The 19,684-nt window shown below is 32.8% G+C and overlaps 1 protein-coding gene across 1 annotated transcript in view; it reads right to left on the bottom strand.

The window, feature by feature from the left end:
- The window catches only part of LOC149780777 (L-fucose kinase-like), a 190,776-nt gene that overhangs the window by 99,145 nt on the left and 71,947 nt on the right, over nt 1-19,684 (bottom strand). The window contains exons 10-14 of the mRNA XM_089937854.1: nt 17,695-17,875; nt 14,613-14,749; nt 12,127-12,288; nt 5,974-5,994; nt 2,170-2,289 (exon numbers count right to left, since the gene is read on the bottom strand). Coding sequence (XP_089793980.1) covers nt 2,170-2,289; nt 5,974-5,994; nt 12,127-12,288; nt 14,613-14,749; nt 17,695-17,875 — 621 coding nt within the window. The remainder of the gene's footprint in view (nt 1-2,169; nt 2,290-5,973; nt 5,995-12,126; nt 12,289-14,612; nt 14,750-17,694; nt 17,876-19,684) is intronic.

Raw genomic sequence — 19,684 nt, 5'->3', positions numbered from 1 at the left:
TTTATAACTGTCCACCCTATAACACTAGTTATGGGTGAAAGTCTCAGGCTTTTAGTAACCTTGGAGTAACAGTCAGCTGTACAAACATAGTTCATGCATCAATAATTACCATGATTAGCCTCTACAACTGAAAAGCATGCAACTTGCAGTCCACTCATCTAATTCCTATACTCATTCACATGTACAATACATAGTGAACCTGTTGAGGGTGACATATCACAATATACAATGTATAGTCATTACAATGAATGTTTACCCTTTATTCCTAAATCCAACTGCTCTGGTAATAAAGCCCCTTCTGAGTAAGTAAGATGTATATAGGTCTAGCATTGATCATTTTATGTAATCATAAATGCAAATACCGAGCCAATATCAGTCAGGTATAAAATGTAGGTCATGTGACCTTTGGTTTTAAAGATGTCATTGTTGTTGTTATGTGGTTTAATGCCATTTTTCAGCACATTATAGGCTATACATGGCGGCCAATATTAATGATGGAGGAAGAACTGAGGAAAACTCCGGAAAGAACCACCAACCCACGAGAAACTACTGGCAAGCTTTCTCACATACCCACATTGTCCGAATCCAAGGCTCAAATCCATGCAGACAGAAGTTAGATGGCAGTGATCAATAATGGAGAGCGCTTTAGACCCCTCGAGGCCCAGGTTTTAAAGATGCAGTAATACAGATGTATCCAATAAAGTTTAGTAATTGAAACATAAGAAATAAACAGCAACCAATAAATGAACTTCAAACACAAAATTTCAATCAGTCATGGCACCATGAAATATAGGCCACAAAAAAATCATATTTTTCCAAAAAGGATGCAGATCCTATCAAGATGGATCCACTTGCCTAAAACTTCTTGATTCTAGGTATTTAAGATCCCCATAACTGATACGGTCCCCATCTAAATACAAAAACTTAATTAAAGCCAGTAAAAATAAAAAATTGAAAGGCATGGTGACTATCTTTTGTTGTATGGGTGAGGGTTGCAACATAGATGTGTATTAACATGAGTTTCTGGCATGAAAAGTGTCTGAGAAATGATCACTAAACACATAACTGAACCAAAGTCAGTGAAGCATAAAATACGAGTCATTATGACCTACTAATGAAGTGAAGGAGTAATGCTTATCAAGATGCATCCCCAAGTTTCATGACTACAAAGGATAAGATGCACACAGCATGCCAAAAACCTATTTACTAAGAGTGATGCAGACTGAACCAAAGTGTCAGTGAAATGTAAAATATGGATCACAGTGACTTTGTATTTAAAATGAGGATGTAGTAAACATCAAAATGCATCCTGTCACAATTTTGTTTTAAAGGTCATTGAAGCTTGAAATATAGTCTAATATGACTAGTGTGTAGTATTCAACAAGACGCATCCCTTCACTAAGCTATATGGCTCTAGGAATATATACATGCATATATATATATATATATATATATATATATATATATATATATATATATATATATATATATATATATATATCCCAAAACTAGTTATTTATGAGCTTAATGCAAAATACTAAGCCAGTAAAATGTATGTCACAGTGACCCTTTTCTTGTGATGAAGGTGTAGTACTCATCAAGATGCATACCTACACCAAACTGCATTTATCCCATGCATAACAATACCTAAGTGTCCACAAAAACCAAGTTAAAAATACTTAACCAGGAATCTACAATTTAGGTACATACATGTACAAAAGTAGCCAGTTCAACCCCCCTCCCCAGGGTAGGTGCTATGAAATGTATATCATTGTATCCATACTGACACCAGGGTAATACAATAGCTTATCTTTATTTCACAAGTGAGGTAAAAATTGGTGTCTTAAAGAAAATAAAGAAAACAGAGTAGTGAACTGTAGTTACCCCTCATTCTAACATTAAAATATGCTTCTGTTTTGAGGCTAATAAACACTTAAACTTGTGGGCTTTATTTTTCTTAAACAGACTGGTTGATTTTTTTTATAAAACTGTCAACAATCTTGCAAACAATGCCATATTTGACATTTTGTATTTCCAATTATCTCATATGAATAATCTTTTGTTCAATGATTTTCAATGCCAATGAAATGTCTACCTATCAAGAGTCAATAACTAGAGTTTGATACCTTCCTGATGCCTAAATGGCATTTGGATTTACTCCCAACTTACCATGCAGTTATCAAATCGCCCATGCACCGTCAGAACATTCCTAGTCATTCCCAGGGTAGGCAAGTTGATGTTAAACCCTTGTACCACAATGGAATCAGGAAAATTAAACAATCGCTGGCTCTGAAAAAAGAAAAAAAAACAGATTTGTGTCTGGAGGAGAGAAATTATGCTTGTCAATTGCCTATAAACTACCCTATACGAGTGACAGAAAAAACTTTGCTTTCCAACACGGTTTAACATATAAAAAGTTCAATTATTCATTAAAATCGAATTTTTAAAATCCTTTTGAGCTGCTCTCTCTCATTGAAAAATCATTCACAACATAATATAAAATATATCTTAGGATGCAGCAACTAAAAGAGGTTAAAAATTTCATCAGATTATCTGAATAAAACTGATTCAATAGAATGTAATACTTATGTAACTTAATTTTTACTTCTATAATAGTTTTCAAACAGTCACATACACTGAAACAACATTACTCTAGACCAGAGGTGTGCAAACTTTCCAGTGCAAGTGCTGCATACACAAATTTACACTTTGTCGCGGGCTGCATAGTTCATTAAGTAAAATAATTAATATTTGAAATAACAAAAACAAAAGGTTTTCCTAAATAACATCATAATTAATTTTCAGTTGTTAATATGTTAATATTTGAAAACTTAAACTTAAACTTCAAAAGAAGCACATTTATTTGATAAACAGAGTAACATAAACAGAGTCAGTGTGAATGATGACTTGTTCTTAGGCCGCATGAAAACCCTTGGCGGGCTGGATGATGCCCGTAGTTTGCCCACCCATGCTCTAGACAAATATTCATCACCCTCTTTTTTGAAGATTAATAAGTAATTACACTTAAAAAAAACTTTCAAGAAAATAACGAGTAATCAAAACTGCATGCAGTCAGGTGCAAACGTTAATACCAGGAAATCAGGGAAGTGAATTCAATAATTTAATTTATTGAAAACAATATGAGATGTTTTACAGAATTAATGCCTCCATTCTGAAAATCCATTGATGAAGATGAAAAATTTTCATCATTGGATTTTCATTGCTTGGATATTAATATTTCAAAATTTCTTAGCATAATTTATCACTCCCAGGTAAGTCGATATTGTTTTCTCCACCAGCATAGTGGTAACTGCCATTTTTTCGGTGCAAATCTGATGACTCTGCTGACAAAAAATTGCCTGAATGATAATACATTACATTGAAAGGAGTTCACATTATTGAAGTTTCTCTGTATATAATCTGTGTTAATATTTTAAACTTTTCAGATTTAATTTTATTTTTGTGGTTTTATAACACAAGAAACAGCCAGTAACCGATCTGTGTTGATTTATGCGGGAATTGAACCAACATCCTTCTGGACCTGAGTACAACCCCTTAACTGCTGAACCACTGCAAAAAACCATGTCTTTCATGAAAAAAGGTTTCTTTTTCACCAAAATTAAGTAAATAATTCTGAATTTATCAGAGACTTGTAAAAATGAATACGATATTTTGGCTATGAAGTTTAAGAACTTTCTACACAAAATCTAAAACTTCAAATGTGAAACTCAATAATAAAAAAATGTAACTTTATCTACTGTATCATGAATATTAATACAAGTCCTGACAATTAAAACTCTGACAATGCAGAATGTAAGACAATTTACTCTAGGTTACTGGTATGTTAGCTGCATGCAAAGACAGAAAAATGCTTTCTATATCCAATACAGACATAATACCCACAAAAACATTCATAATATATTAACCAAGAAAACGTATCTGGAAAACCGCCCCTTTCTGTTCATGCATGGAGCTCATGGCACAGTTAAAGAGAAAAACAATGAAATCTGAAAGTTTATTTGCCAATAACCAAATGAATTTCGGATATTTAATACCTCTTTCATACTGTCACATCTGCAAGAATCCTATGTACCTGACAAAATGCAACTTTTCCTTCCAAGATTTATTTCATCACATTCTTCATCTTAAATAAAAACCACTTTCACAAACATGAAGTTGGAAATGACACGAATCTCAAGTCCCTCTAATGCCCCAAACTTCAATAAGGAAGATATTACTGTGAATTGTTTTTACTGTCATGGGTGTCAATTTTCGTTGGGTATAGAAAAAATTACATTTTATACCACACCCCACCCACCCCCAAACACTCACCCCTTCAAAACAAATAGTAAATTCACAACATTTAGCATGACAAAGGTAAAAACAATTTGAATATTAAGGTTAATTTAACATGCTGATCAATATATTGATCGACATACACATGGAAACCAAAGTCACTCGTCTGTTAAGTTTGCACCGAGGCAGGCAAGACAATGGGCTGAATGTGTGTGTAAACTTTTATGGCAATCTTCCAAGTAGTTTTGGATGCATAATGATAAGGGACATGAGACAACAGGCCATTCCATATGCTGTTCTGGTCTTTAACTAGTAGAGCTAAAAACTCACTGAACATTTTGACAATATATGCCCATTTACTAAAGTTGATCCAGATAGAACCACAAATACAGTCTCAAGAGTGATAACAAGTACATCCAATTAGATGCATGATCATCTCATTAATATGCATTGATCCTGCTAATTAGAAAATTCATCTGAGAGCTTGTTGATATATGCTTATATCCCAAATTTGATATAAATCCGAGGAAAAATAGAGCCTCCAGCTATGCAATTAGCTCAGCCAATCAGATGCAAGATCAACTAAATGTATTTGCATTAATCATATTTATTATAAACTCCTCTGAGAATTTGATCATATAAGCTCACATCCCAAGTTTGATCAAAATCTGATCAGAAAAATGGCCTCCAGAAAGGTAACAAGCAGTCGATGGCAAACGAACAATGGACACAGGGCCAGATCACTAAGCTTCACAATAAGGTGAACTAAATACCAAGCTATGAATTAACTAGTCTAGAGTAAATCCACCATAGTTTGATTTACTATAGAATGTTCTGGAAATGATTGCCAAAATGATGAATTTTTACTTTTGCTTTTAAGATTTGTAACAAATTCTAATACCACATTTGGAAAAGTAAACATAGCTAAATAAAATTGCACTGCCTGGCCTAAATTCATGATTCATAAATCAAACACCATTAATAACCAATGGAATGTCAACAGCAGGTTGCTCTTGTACAGATTTTCAAGCGCATTAAACCTACCCTGTCCTGAAATGTTACCCCAAGCAATCCAAGTTTAACAGACTTATAAAATGACAGACGGTTTCATAATCCATTGGCATTATAAAAAAGACAGGATATAAAGAAGCATTTTTTGTATAATTTCTTTAAAGTTGGTGGATGGCAGCTGGTGATAGTAGCAGTATAATATGGGAATTAAGGCACAGGGAAATCAGCTGTAAAAATTTTTTAGGCAGAAAGCAAATGTCATGGTGGTGGTATAATGCGATGCACTGAAATGAGTTTGGACAGTATTAAATTCAATTATAAACATTTTTAAATTAAATAAATTAAAAAAGTTGTAGAACCAAGCACACTGTGCTTCACCTCTTCATTTTTCTTCTTCAGATAACAGGACCTATAAAAATTCAATAATAATCCAAACATAAAACTTACAGTAAAGCATGCAGTCAACCAGGCAGTTCTCATATGCTCAAGCAATGAAACTATGACTTGTGGCATGGCAGGAAGTTTAACTAGCAGGTGAATACAAATACTAACAATGGGACTAGCTCCTGATCGCACCTTCATAGACACTGAACAGTCTTGTTTATGTACAAACATTTGTATGTACAAGTAATTGTATGCATTCATAGATCATGCTCCACTACTTACCACTCTCAGTCTGGTAACAATCTGAAGATGGATATAGTGAAGTTATGTTTCAATTCTTTTCAAAACATATAGGAGGGCACCTGTGACAGTAGTGCTCTTAAAAATAATGGAGGGAAAAATTAGCAATGACAACAACAACCCATTCATGAAATATACAGGACAATCAGTTTCATTTTGGTTTCAGATTTAATCAGAAATAAACCAAATAAACTTATATCAACTTGTATTTGAGAGCAAACAAATAGAACATATAAAATTATGCCTGCTGTCTTCAGGTAGTACATGAAATAAACACTGGAAAATGTAAATGTAGACAAAGGAAACATTAGGACATCTGTAATCTTGTATTGATGGTTCAAATATAGACTAATTCCATAAAACTAATTCTTCTTCTTCTTCTTCTTGTTATTATTATTTCTGTTATTATGATGATCATTATTATTATTATTATTATTATTATTATGATTATGATTATTATTATTATTATTATTATTATTATTATTATTATTGGGTCTCTCACTATGAAAGGATTCACTATAAAACCTTCCTTTAATAAAATATGATTTGGATCCCATTACATTATGTAATAGTAACACTATGTATACACCTCTGCCTCAATAACTCAAGTACAACAGGGTCTAAAAACATGGACCACAGTATAAGCATGAGCTAAATCTGCCAAGAGACTTCTGAAAAATTAAAAAGGGTGTGCCATCCAAGCTGGACATAGAAATGAAGAAAAAAAAAAATGGGGGAACAAGTACTGTTTAATGGTTTTATATTTGTTTTACTATTGTTTTGGGAGTAATCACCAAAAGTGCTGCTTCTAACTGAAGTTGTTAGCTTTTTTATATAAATGACCTTTATTTTCAAGACAATCTTTGAAAGATTGCTAAAAATATTACTCGAAGAAGATTCAACACACTCACAAGAGCAGCTGTGAAAATACTGCATATCACACTACCGTTTTTTGCATGTGAATGTGGATATATTCGAGTGTTACTGTTGATTTTCTTTTTTTGATAATAAAGTAAGTGCCACTTTCATTTACAAGTTTTGATTGTCATTTACTTCATGTTCAACAAATATAGGCCAATTCTTGTCAAATTTCTAGATAATAAAAACAGGATCAAAGATTGACCATGCGTTCTATGCTGGTTCACAATTTATCCAGCCATGAGTTCTTTGAGAGTTGCATCATTATCATTATTAATAATGTCTCTTGGTCTGTTACATAACGTTTGGTACAATATTGGAAAGAGCATGCAGTGTGATTAGAGACATAATCTCCAACTGTGGAAAACACTTTTTTTCTAAATGTAAAATAGGAAAGTTTGATGGTGAAAGAATACATTGATGAATGGCAATGTTCATTATGTACGTAATATTTAGCCAAGAAATGACTTCTGGACTTCTGGACTTTTGGACTATTTTTTTGCTAGACAAAGTAGTGACAACACACACAAAAATAACTCGGAAGATTTAGTAGTGTATATTTTTCTTTAAACATCTGCCTGCACACTTCACAAAATCCTTGTTCGTGGAGGTGGAGTAATTTCACATTACAGGAATGAACTATGCTACTTTGTGCTAGACAATGCTGACTCAAGAATTAGTAATCAATAAAACATAGAGAATAATATATGACATTAATAAGACATTTACATGTACACTGATATATGCATTTAATATGCATACATGGGCCACATACATACATACATATGCATACACATAAATACCTACACACCTATACACACACAAAGACAGATAGATATATGATTATCATATATGCATAAGAATTCAGTAAAATGTTTTAAAAACAAATAAAGCTTTAGTCATATCAGTGCTTTTTTATATATTTTCCTCATCTGTTTATAATTTTATCTGCCTTCTATAATTAAGACCTACAATGGTCTTGGACTCTCAGATTACCCATTTCAGGATCTGTGACCTACAATGGTCTTTGACTCTCAGATTACCCATTTCAGGATCTGTGACCTACAATGGTCTTGGACTCTCAGACTACCCATTTCAAAATCTGTGACCTACAATGGTCTTGGACTCTCAGATTACCCATTTCAGGAACTGTGATCTACGATGGTCTTGGACTCTCAGATTACCCATTTCAGAATCTGTGATCTACAATGGTCTTGGACTCTCAGATTACCTGTTTCAGGATCTGTGATCTACAATGGTCTTGGACTCTCAATCACTTCATACCAGAGAAATTGGGAGACATGGACTTGCAACCGCTTCATACCATGGAAACAAAGTGTCATGAACTCTCAATTACATGATACTAAAGAAGCTGGGAACCATGGACTCTCAAAAATGCTTCATATTTTGGAAACTAGTAGTCATAAAAACTATTACTATACTTGCATTTAATATAACATGTAGACAACTGCAAAAGGCATCGATCCAAAACTGCCATTTCAGAAATTGACCAAAGATCATTATCTACTCTAATCTTCTGAAATCATAATAGAATGGACATAATGGACTGTGATCAGCCAGTGAATTATGTGACTGAAAATCTGGGTCTACATTGCCCACTTAAAATTATTGTAGAATGAAGAGAATCTACTGTGATGAAGCATTGAATGATGTGCTAGCAGATCTAAGTCTACACTGTTCATCTGAAATGAAAGTAGAATGAACATGACAGGCCATGATCAGCCAACATACTACACAAGAGTAGGTCAGGGTCTACAATGATTACTTAAAATCATAGCAGAATGAACAGAATAAACTGTAATCAGCAATGGCATTATACAACAGTAGGTCTAGGTCTATCCTGCTCATCTGAAATCTTTACAATATTGAAAAGAATAGACCATGATCAACCAGCACACTATACAACAACGCAAGGTCTACAATGTTCACATGAACATAAGAGTGATCAGCTGACACATTATAAAAAAGCAGGTCAGGGTCTACACTGTTCACTTCAAATTAGAGTTGAATGAACATAACTGTCTGTGATCAACATGTTCATTATGCAACAGTAGATCTGGGTCAACGATGTTCACTAGAAATCATGAATAGAATGAACTGAATAAAACATAATCAACTAGCACATTATATAACTGATTTGGCACTACATATGTTCACCTGAAATCATAGGAGGACCTTAAAAAGTCATGGTTGACCAGTCAGCTGTGTGACTGAGTCAATACCATTTACTTCAAATTATAGTAGCATGAATAGAAAAGATTGCGTTCAGCCAGTCCTCTTTAAACTAGCAGAGCATTGTCTACACAGTTCACATAAAATTATAGTAGAATAAAACTTACAGCTATACCCAATTAAACATTTTAACAAAGAAATATTATAACAAAGCCAAATGAATACACAGTAATTAGTAAATTGGCCAAGGAAATTAAAGTCAAATGAGAAACTTTAGATCCAGGAATGTAATAAACAATATTTTCTATAGAACGAAGAGAACGGACTGTGATCAGCTGGCACATTATACAACAGCATCTTAGGTCTACCGTGTTCACATGAAATCAAAGTAGAATGAACAGAACAGACTGTAATAAAAAAAACACAAATTACGCAACAGCGGATCTGTATCTATTGTTCACCTAAAATGAAAGTAAAATGAACAGAACAGACTGTAATAAAAAACCAGCAAATTACTCAACAGCAGATCTGTGTCTACTGTTCACCTAAAATGAAAGTAAAATGAACAGAACAGACTGTAATAAAAAACCAGCAAATTACTCAACAGCAGATCTGTGTCTACTGTTCACCTAAAATGAAAGTAAAATGAACAGAACAGACTGAGGTCAGCCAGCACATTAATGGTTCATAGTTTGGAGATGGGTCTACCATACACCCTCTAGATAAGATGAATAACAGATATTTTATTATTATTTGTTTTACATCAACTGCATGCACTGTTTTTCCAATTTATGCAGACATGCTCTGGATGACTCAGATGTCATATTAACATAGTCGTTCAAGGTGGCAATAATGAGAGAACTAGGACGAAACCATCAAGCTTGGCTGGGTGACCACTTACCTCTGAACAAGTTGTATCCCAGGAGTGAACCTGGGAGTGGAGAGGTGCAAAGTAGGGATACTATTGCCATGTTATCCAGGGCACAAGAGAAAGTTTAACCTAATTTTATATTGGCTATAAATATGCTATGGCATATAAGTGAGGCATGACGGAAATGAAATATTTAAAAAATAATTCTGTGGAATGATATGTCTTGTCTTCTTAGAAATGACATAATTAAAACCATGCAAAGCTGCTAAACAAAATAAACAGGTCACTGTGACCCACATTTGCCCATGGTAAGTAACATCCTCCAAGTTTCATTACTGTACATAGGACAATGTCAGAAAAACTGATTTACCTGCAAATTGTTAATTTTGATAACTAAGTCAACAACAATGACTTTAACAATGACAACAACAATCAAAACAATATCATCAGAAAAATGATCCATGCCTTGGCATTTCATAGTGAGTTTTTCAAAAACTTCTTATCTGTATATAGCACAATAAAGAACAGAAAACTTCTAATCTGTATATAGCACAGTAAAGAACAGAAAACATCTAATCTGTATATAGCACAATAAAGAACAGAAAACTTCTAATCTGTATATAGCACAATAAAGAACAGAAAACTTTTAATCTGTATATAGCACAGTAAAGAACAGAAAACATCTAATCTGTATATAGCACAATAAAGAACAGAAAACTTTTAATCTGTATATAGCACAATAAAGAACAGAAAACATCTAATCTGTATATAGCACAATAAAGAACAGAAAACTTTTAATCTGTATATAGCACAGTAAAGAACAGAAAACTTTTAATCTGTATATAGCACAGTAAAGAACAGAAAACATCTAATCTGTATATAGCACAATAAAGAACAGAAAACTTTTAATCTGTATATAGCACAATAAAGAACAAAAAACATCTAATCTGTATATAGCACAATAAAGAACAGAAAACTTTTAATCTGTATATAGCACAGTAAAGAACAGAAAACTTTTAATCTGTATATAGCACAATAAAGAACAGAAAACTTTTAATCTGTATATAGCACAATAAAGAACAGGAAACTTCTAATCTGTATATAGCACAATAAAGAACAGAAAACATCTAATCTGTATATAGCACAATAAAGAACAGAAAACTTCTAATCTGTATATAGCACAATAAAGAACAGAAAATTAATTTAACGGTTTGGACCACCAAAAGTTACAAATATGCAAATACTGTATAGGAAAATATTATTTCAAACTTTAATTCAGTAGCTTGTACAAATATAAAATGAAGTTTTGGAAAACGAAGTTAAAAGGGATGGGAAAATTGGGACCATAACTCCTGTTACAAGAGGTGTATCAACCACTGAAAACAAAACTCAACCAAGGCCTAATCAATTTAAAGCTGCATGCCAAAATTTGACTGAAATGTAATACCGATTGTAATGCTCTCTTGTGGAAATAAAATCGTTAATGGGCAAGTGTTGAGTATGAATGATGAGCCAGCCTATGTATGTGTTCAATATAGGGCTCCACAGGCTTCATTGTGCAGGGCCCAAATAACAACTGAACAGAAAATGGTAAATACTTAACACTGACAAATATATGAAGACAGTTAAAAAGATCACAATCCATAAGTATCCATATTAACAATTCACAAATATACATATTAACAATTCACATTTATACAAATCAACAATTAACAAGTATACTTATTAACAGTTAACAAGTATACATATTAACAATTAACAATTATACTTATTAACAATTCACAAATATACATATTAACAATTAACATGTATACTTATTAACAATTAACAAGTATACTTATTAACAGTTAACAAGTATACATATTAACAATTAACAAGTACACTTATTAACAATTCACAAATATATAAATTAACAATTAACATGTATACTTATTAACAATATTAACAATTCACAAGTATACAAATTAAAAATTCACACTTATACAAATTAACAATTCACAAGTATAAATATTAACAATTCACAAGTATTCATACTAACAATTCACAAGTATACTTATTAAAGCCACTTCTGAAGAACAAGCAAATATTACAGATTAACCAGTGAACAAGTTACCACATACAATATCCAACATTAGTTTAATATGGATTTTTACCTTTGAGTCTTCCATATTCAGTCCTGAAATAAAGCTGTCCTTCCCGATGTTAATGTTTCCTTTAAGATGACAGTGTGAGATGATAGATTTTGGTCCAACATTCACTTTGCCCTCTACGACAGAATTGATGAGGTATGAGCTTTCCTCTACACTACAACCAGTCTGATGGAGAAAATGTTTAAAAAAATTCATTTATAAGAGAACAAAATTAAAAAGTGATACCATTGTGCAACATTTAAAAAAGTTTAATTTATTTATAATAAATAAACAAATTTAAATGATACCACTGTGCACCATTTATTTCACACAGTTTTATTACCGTCGATGTTGCAGAGAGGTGGTCAAGTCCACTAACTTAGCTCATAAATACTTTTGCAAGTCACAGTCAGACAAAAATTTTTCCATAGAAGCATAAGATTATAATAAAATCTAATGCTATGTTCCCAGCATAAACATGACAATGTTTAATTATCACACTGCAACTTCACCAAAGAACGAAAACTACAGTATTCAAACTGGGTATATCAGAATGGGTCCTGCTGTCTACAGTCTTCATATCAGGGCGTTAAACATAATCACTTCTGCCAAAAGACCCAAGTTAGTAAAACATGTGCATTCAGTAGCCATAACACTCTCAAATGATGTCATGGATTGCAAAAAATCAAATTCAAATTGCCATAAATAAAAAGATGCTATAAAATATTCCTTAGTAAAGTTATGCTGTGTGTAGCAAAGTTAGCTGCACAGGCAAACAGGTGCCAAAGCTCTTTTAAAACATAATATGATACACATGAAATAAAATGCATTACATGTATGTTTAGGGTAAAACTGTATGCCAAATCTGGCAGAAATGCAACAAAGCTAGAAAGGTTATACCATGGAAACCAAAGTTAGGGTGATGGTCAAATGTGGGCCATAATTCCTAAACATGGTATCATAGAATGCTGGAAATGAAATTTACTCATTGTGTCATCAGTCTGATGCTACATGCAAAATCTGGTTGAAATTCAACAAATTTTGGTGAATACATCTTGTGGAAATCAAAGTCAAGAAGATAAGCAGTCAGGAACCATAACTCTTAGAAATGAGATTAAATCCATAAAAGGCAGGTTCTTGAGGTATACAAGTTATTAGCAAATGAAGTTAATTATGAACTGACATAACTCTATTCAAAATGGAACTGATGAGACAAACTCACAAATGGCACATGTTGCCTATGAAACAATGTACACACAAAACTGCATTAGAACATGCTGAATGGTTCCTGAGCTTTGTTAGTTATAAAGATATTTTTAAGAGGGATGCAATACTAATGGGAGAAAGGGCAATAACTCCATCAACATTGGACCTGTGAAAAAGAGGAAACCTTAAAAAACATTTAATAGCAATTAACCTACCAAATGGCATTCAATTATATATACGGGTTGCACAACAGTGGTTAGAGTTAGAAGAAATATGAACAGATGGACTGAAGGTCAAACATACAGACAGATGTATGGAAAAGGTACTTACGACTGATTTCCCACATCTCAATGTGGGATCCTAATAAAAATATTTCCAAGATAAAAATTATACAATTTGAAACAAATAAAACAACCAAAACCTCTAATTCACAAACTGAATTATGTTCTCAACATCATTTAGCAAATTTTAGCCCAATTGCCCTTGATCCATGTGTAAAGAAAACCAAGAATGACAGCATAGCTGAATTGCAAAGCTTTGTCAAAATGGTGTAATACTCTTTGTGATACATCTGATGCATCATGAAACATAGTTACAGTGACCTGATGGTTGCAGCACATTCATGAAATAAATACAAAACAAGAATTGTTGCTCTACAATTAATAGTATCCAAGAAAATGACCTAATTGCAAAACACAGCTTCAGTGCTGATGCTTTAAAAATGCATGGACAGATGGATGGAAGGACAGATAACCGTACAGACAAATTTCAATCCATAAGCCAATAAGTGAATTGTCAAAACCTCAGAAAAAGCATAAGTGTACATCTTGGTAAGTAGCAGCTATATTTAGTACATGCACAAATTCCCAAACTGCCTGAATATATATTTTAATGACATCTTTGAATGATTTCAAGATGAGAAATTTGTTAGAGGTATGTGTATGCTTGTGATAGGGATGTCAACGGTTAACTTACCGAATTGGTAAAAAGATAAATGCCTGAAATATTCCTGTCCATCCTACTGTCTTTTAATTTACTTTTTCTTTTGCAATTTAAATGGTTCAAAGAAATTTAAAGATACATGTTCATGGAATTCAAATGCCCCACTACAGTACTTGCAAACTGACAATGTAAAAGGTTAACTAGATGGACTGATAAACAAACAAGAAGATGCTTGTTTTGCCATACCACATTTATGTAGGGGATAAAGCCATCTGACAGTTGAAAAAGGAAAGGATTAGGTAGGTAGGAAAGTAGATAGCTAGCTAGCCATGTTTAGCTTGATGATTACACAAACTGCCTACCGCTATGAAGGAATGTGTCTGCTTGCTCCAAATAAAGGTTCCCTTGGGACAGTTTGGCCACAACATTTTCTGGAGAAAATTGTTCCTGTGCTCTGTAATAGTGTAGGGGTAAAAGAAGCTCCCGTTTTCAATCATACCTGTTAAAAGAAAATCAATATTTTTAAAAACACCATTATTCATAACTTTCATTTATTTATATTGTAGTAGAAGTAGTCATCTTAGAAGTAGCACAAGCACAATACCAGTAAATAGTTGTTGAAAAGTTGAAATTAGCAAATGTTGATTAACAATGCTCAAAACCAAAAAGAACAATGCATGATTACTTGACATTTGCCAAATGCTTGGCCGCATCATAAGCTTTTATGTTCTGTATACAGCCTGGAAAGCTATCAAAAACATGGAAAACTTAAATAATTATAATGGAAAAAAGACATGCTGTCAGGCTTTATGGTTTATTGCATGGTTTATTGCATGTGTAAACTGTTTAGGAACCAAGTCTAAAAATAAGATATTTCAAAACATCTTGTAAGATGCAGCTGGGTCTTGTGGTAAGCACTCTGAACACCTGTTAGCAACCAAAAGGCCTGCAAAGATTTACATCAACTGTGCAATATATCTATTCTCAAACATATATATACATGTACTCGCTTATAAGTTGATTCGACTAAAGTCAATCAGACACACACACATTTTAGGGCTGCATAAAAGAAATTTCTCTATGACCCTTCTATAAGTTGAGGTGCTTTTTACAAGTAAAAATCCATCTTCAAGGGGTGACATAAGGTCCATGAGTCAGAGCTGCACATGGGGAAAAATAAGTCAAACTGGATAGATGGACAGACACAGAGATAGGACAAATGAAGACAAAATCAATGTAGTATAAATACATTTGAATTACTGTGTTGAATACGGACAAATAAACTGAAAACTTATGATTTGTCCATCATCATGTAATGAAATCTATAATGCTTAAAATTTTATTCCATTTATATAATAAATCCATAATTATATGTCATACACAGTATAAAAATCCATAATGATGTGATTCTTAATATCTTGTAATATATTAATTCCAAAAGTATTATAAAAACAAGTTAAAATCCATATTTTTGTGATTCACAGTATCCTGTAAATGTCACTGTCTGATTATATCTGGTTCAAAGCCCAAGAATTCATCATCACCAGAGTTACCAAATAAAGTACTGAATTCATCCACTGTCATTCAATAGTCAAAAACATCATCCGACTCAAGGCTCCTCATCTCATTCATTGTCCAATTCTGATTCTTTATCTTTACTGTCATCTTTTAGTACTTAGTGTTAATCTTGTCTCAAATGAAATTACTGAAGAGTTTGTCATCTTTTGTCCAACCCACTGTACTGAAAATACCATATTTCTTAAATTAAATTCTTAAACGATTTGACAACCACCTCATTTGGAATTTTTCTCCCATGAATTACACACCCAATGTGATACTAACTCAATACCTGGATGCTTCACATTTCTTGCCTCTGTTAATTTCTAGGGTCTATCTACAATCTGCTTGTGCCATGTGAATGCATATTTGCTTTGAACAGCTTATTTATTCAAGCGTCCAATGGTTGGTTCACAAACTGCATCAAATGCAACCGAAACACACTGTTCAAGAGCCCACTCATTCAAACCAAACTCCCAATCTGCATAGGGACTTTTCATCATTTGAGTGTTTTTAAGATGTCCGACACAATCAACTAGAACTGACTTTTTCTTCTGCCAGTCATGCATCTGTTTCTCCACAATACCAAATTCATGTTCTGCAGCACTATTGTTGTTTTTCTCTGCAAAGTATATAACCTATAACTTAAATGTTCAATCGTATGCATTACATTTTCTTTTCCCCCACATTAGTGAAAGTACCTAAGTTTAGCATTTTGAACTGTATGATATCTAACTGACAAAGTACACTTTAATTGTCAGAACACTAACTATTCAAAAACCATTATTAATGTGCAGGTTGAGCTTGGGGTCTGTAATAGACACTCTGATCAGTCCTTGAAATCACATAAATGGATTGCTGCAAGTGAACAGATATCAGTTGTGTCGTATAATCATAGGGATTCAACAAGTATCAAATTCAAGGCACACTAGTTATTGACTTTCAAAGAAAAAGAACAATATTGCTGCTGATTATCCAAATGGTAAAACAAGCAGTGCTGCTTTTATGAGCTAAAGGATTAAGGTCGTATTTATCAAATTAACAACTCTATCAAAAACACTAGGTTAATTACCTGTACTAGGATGGGAATAAAAAAAAGGTAAAAATAAAATAAAATTGAAATGAGGGTTCAAAATATAGAGTTTGAACCCCAAAATACATATGTTGACAAGATGGTTATTTCTGCATTCTCCTTGTTTATAATTGGTAGATATTTCTTTTGCTTTCTGATAGGAATCGAAGCCAGCTACCGTAAACCCTGAATCTGGCTAGGAAATTTTCTCTTGCGACTGAGTACTTTGCTGATTAATTCCTTTTTACTCCATAATATTAGCCTGATTACCATACATTTATGAATGGTTATTGTCGCTAACATCAAAGCAAACAAAAACTGAGCTTTGACAGTATTACAATTATTATCAAAGCATTATTTCTGAAACATCTTTACTGTATTTTTATTACATCGATCAATTAGTAGAAAAAAATGTTGGTTTCCCAAGATTTGCAATATAATTCATATAATTTTGTGTCCCAACATTTATAGGTCATAATTTTGAAAAAAGAATAAAGCGTTTGAAAATAATTAAAGTTATCCCAAGATTGATAGTGTCCAAAGAAATAGTCATTATGGTAAGGTCTGAATTTAATATTTTTTGTTGTATCTCACTTATAAGTTGACCTCTACTCTGCAATACATCTTTTAGTAAAAACAGGTTGACTTAGAAGCAAGTATATATGGTAATGTTGCCTTCCATATGCAGTATATTTTTCTAGCCCTTTTACCATCATGTAATACATTTCATACACACTGTATTATAATGCAGTCAAGGCTGCTTATGAGAACTAATTATTAACTATTAAACTTATGTGCACAATATTAGCTCATACAGGCTTTGATCTTGAATCCATTTAAATCCTTCCACAAAATGGCCCTAGCAGCTTGCATGGTCTTTCGGGAGATTGGGTCAACATTCTCCTTCCCATAGGATCCACTCCTCTTTCCAGATACAAAGTCCTCCTCAATTACCTTGGTTGTCATTGACAACATGACATCAAAAAACAGGGAAAGCTACAATCATAAAAGTAGATTTCATGCAAATTTAACTTCAATTCTGCAGCTATATCTGACATATAAGTAATTTTTTGTCTCTCTTATATATATATATATATATATATATATATATATATATATATATATATATATGTATACACACACCTCTCCCTCAATAACTCATGCACAACAAAGTGCACAAATATAGACAGCACTATAAGTGAGGCACAAGTTACCAAGGGACCTCCAAAAATTGAAGAAAAACAAGTCACTTTGACATCGAGAAAACCATGGGGTGGGGAGTGGTGTTAGGAAACTGGGCTGTTTATTGACTGAACCCTTATTTAACAATTGTGTCGATAATAATTTTTAATAATGTGCTTTTTCTAGTGAAGTTGTTCATTATTCTTTTAAATAACATTTATTTTCAAAATGTCCAACATATGAAAGATTGTTCCAACTAGCTTCAACAACAACCATGTGTACAGGAATAAATCTGTGTATTGCATCACTTCTTTTTGTTTTCTAGATGAGTCTGGTTCCAGTAGTGGTGTTTAATATTATCCTGCCAAGTCGGAAGTAAATAGAGCAGGAAACTATACAAACTGTTGATACACCACCAAACAAGATTCCTTTTTTTCGAAAACATGCAACATTTATTTTGTAAGACAATAATCTACGTTGAAACTCAAATTTTGCATTTTCCAGTTGGTACAATATTGATGTCATGATTTCGTTGGAAGTAATAATGAATCTTCTTATCATCCTTGAGGATATCGCTAAGTTCTAAGTACCAGTTCAAGAATTCTCTGAAACTCACTTGCCCACAATGATCCATATCTGTGAAATCAAGCTCTTTATTTTACGAAGTATTCATTTCGCTTGGCTGCATTGTTATCTTTGATCACAGTTATGAAAGAGTCTGTTAATTTAAGGTAGTTTATGTTATATACACAATAACATTTATAAGTGTTCGATTGATCAAATGAAGTTAGGTCACCTGACAAACAACCATGGCTGCTAGACTTTCAGTTTGTAGGATTTTCATGCCATTTAACTTTTCTTTTATTCTACCTCCTTTATTTGATTCAAAAGACATAATTAACATGGTAATACAAAGGAGGCCAACTTTTAATTCAGTGCAACAATACAACAAATACTTCTGGAAGTCAGTTATTAAAGCACGATCAGCACTTAATTAGGTTCTCAAAGAAACACTCGCAGACATAGCTATTATGGTACATTGACGCATTTTACATTTAATTACAAGAGGACACATTGCATTTATGATGATTACACTTAAAAGGAACTAAAAGTTAGAACTATAACACAAATTTCAATTGATAATTTTTTATATATTTAATTTGTATTTATTTATTAAAGTACTGCCTCCACTCGGCATTAGTGACATTTTCATTGATGAGATTTCCTTTAAATATCGTTAACTGCAGTGCACTAGGAATGTCGTTTAGAAATAATGTAAAAAATGTTATGACCTATTTTTAAATTTGATGTTTCAAAGTGTTGATTAAAATTTCCAGGTCCTATCTACCATTTTCAATGATAAAACAAGTGATACATCAAAGTTTCCATTACCAATTTTGATCGTGATTTTCTTCAAGTTAAACAAAAAGGGATTAATTTTCAGGGCATTTTCTTGTATAAAAAATGGGAGCCACACCTGACCCCGCATTATAAGCAGGATTGTGCATTATCAGGGCACGACTTATGAGGTCTTATTATTGGAGAAACATGACCTACTAACAAATTTGCTTTCTTAATCAAATACATTACCTGATTACATTACATTAGGAGAACAGGTAAAAG

Source organism: Sinohyriopsis cumingii, chromosome 16 (genome assembly GCF_028554795.1).
Source record: "Sinohyriopsis cumingii isolate HCF-2022 chromosome 16, ASM2855479v2, whole genome shotgun sequence".
NCBI lineage: Eukaryota > Metazoa > Mollusca > Bivalvia > Unionida > Unionidae > Sinohyriopsis > Sinohyriopsis cumingii.
The sequence above is the reverse complement of the archived record's forward strand: the minus strand, read 5'-3'. Positions and strand labels throughout refer to the sequence as shown.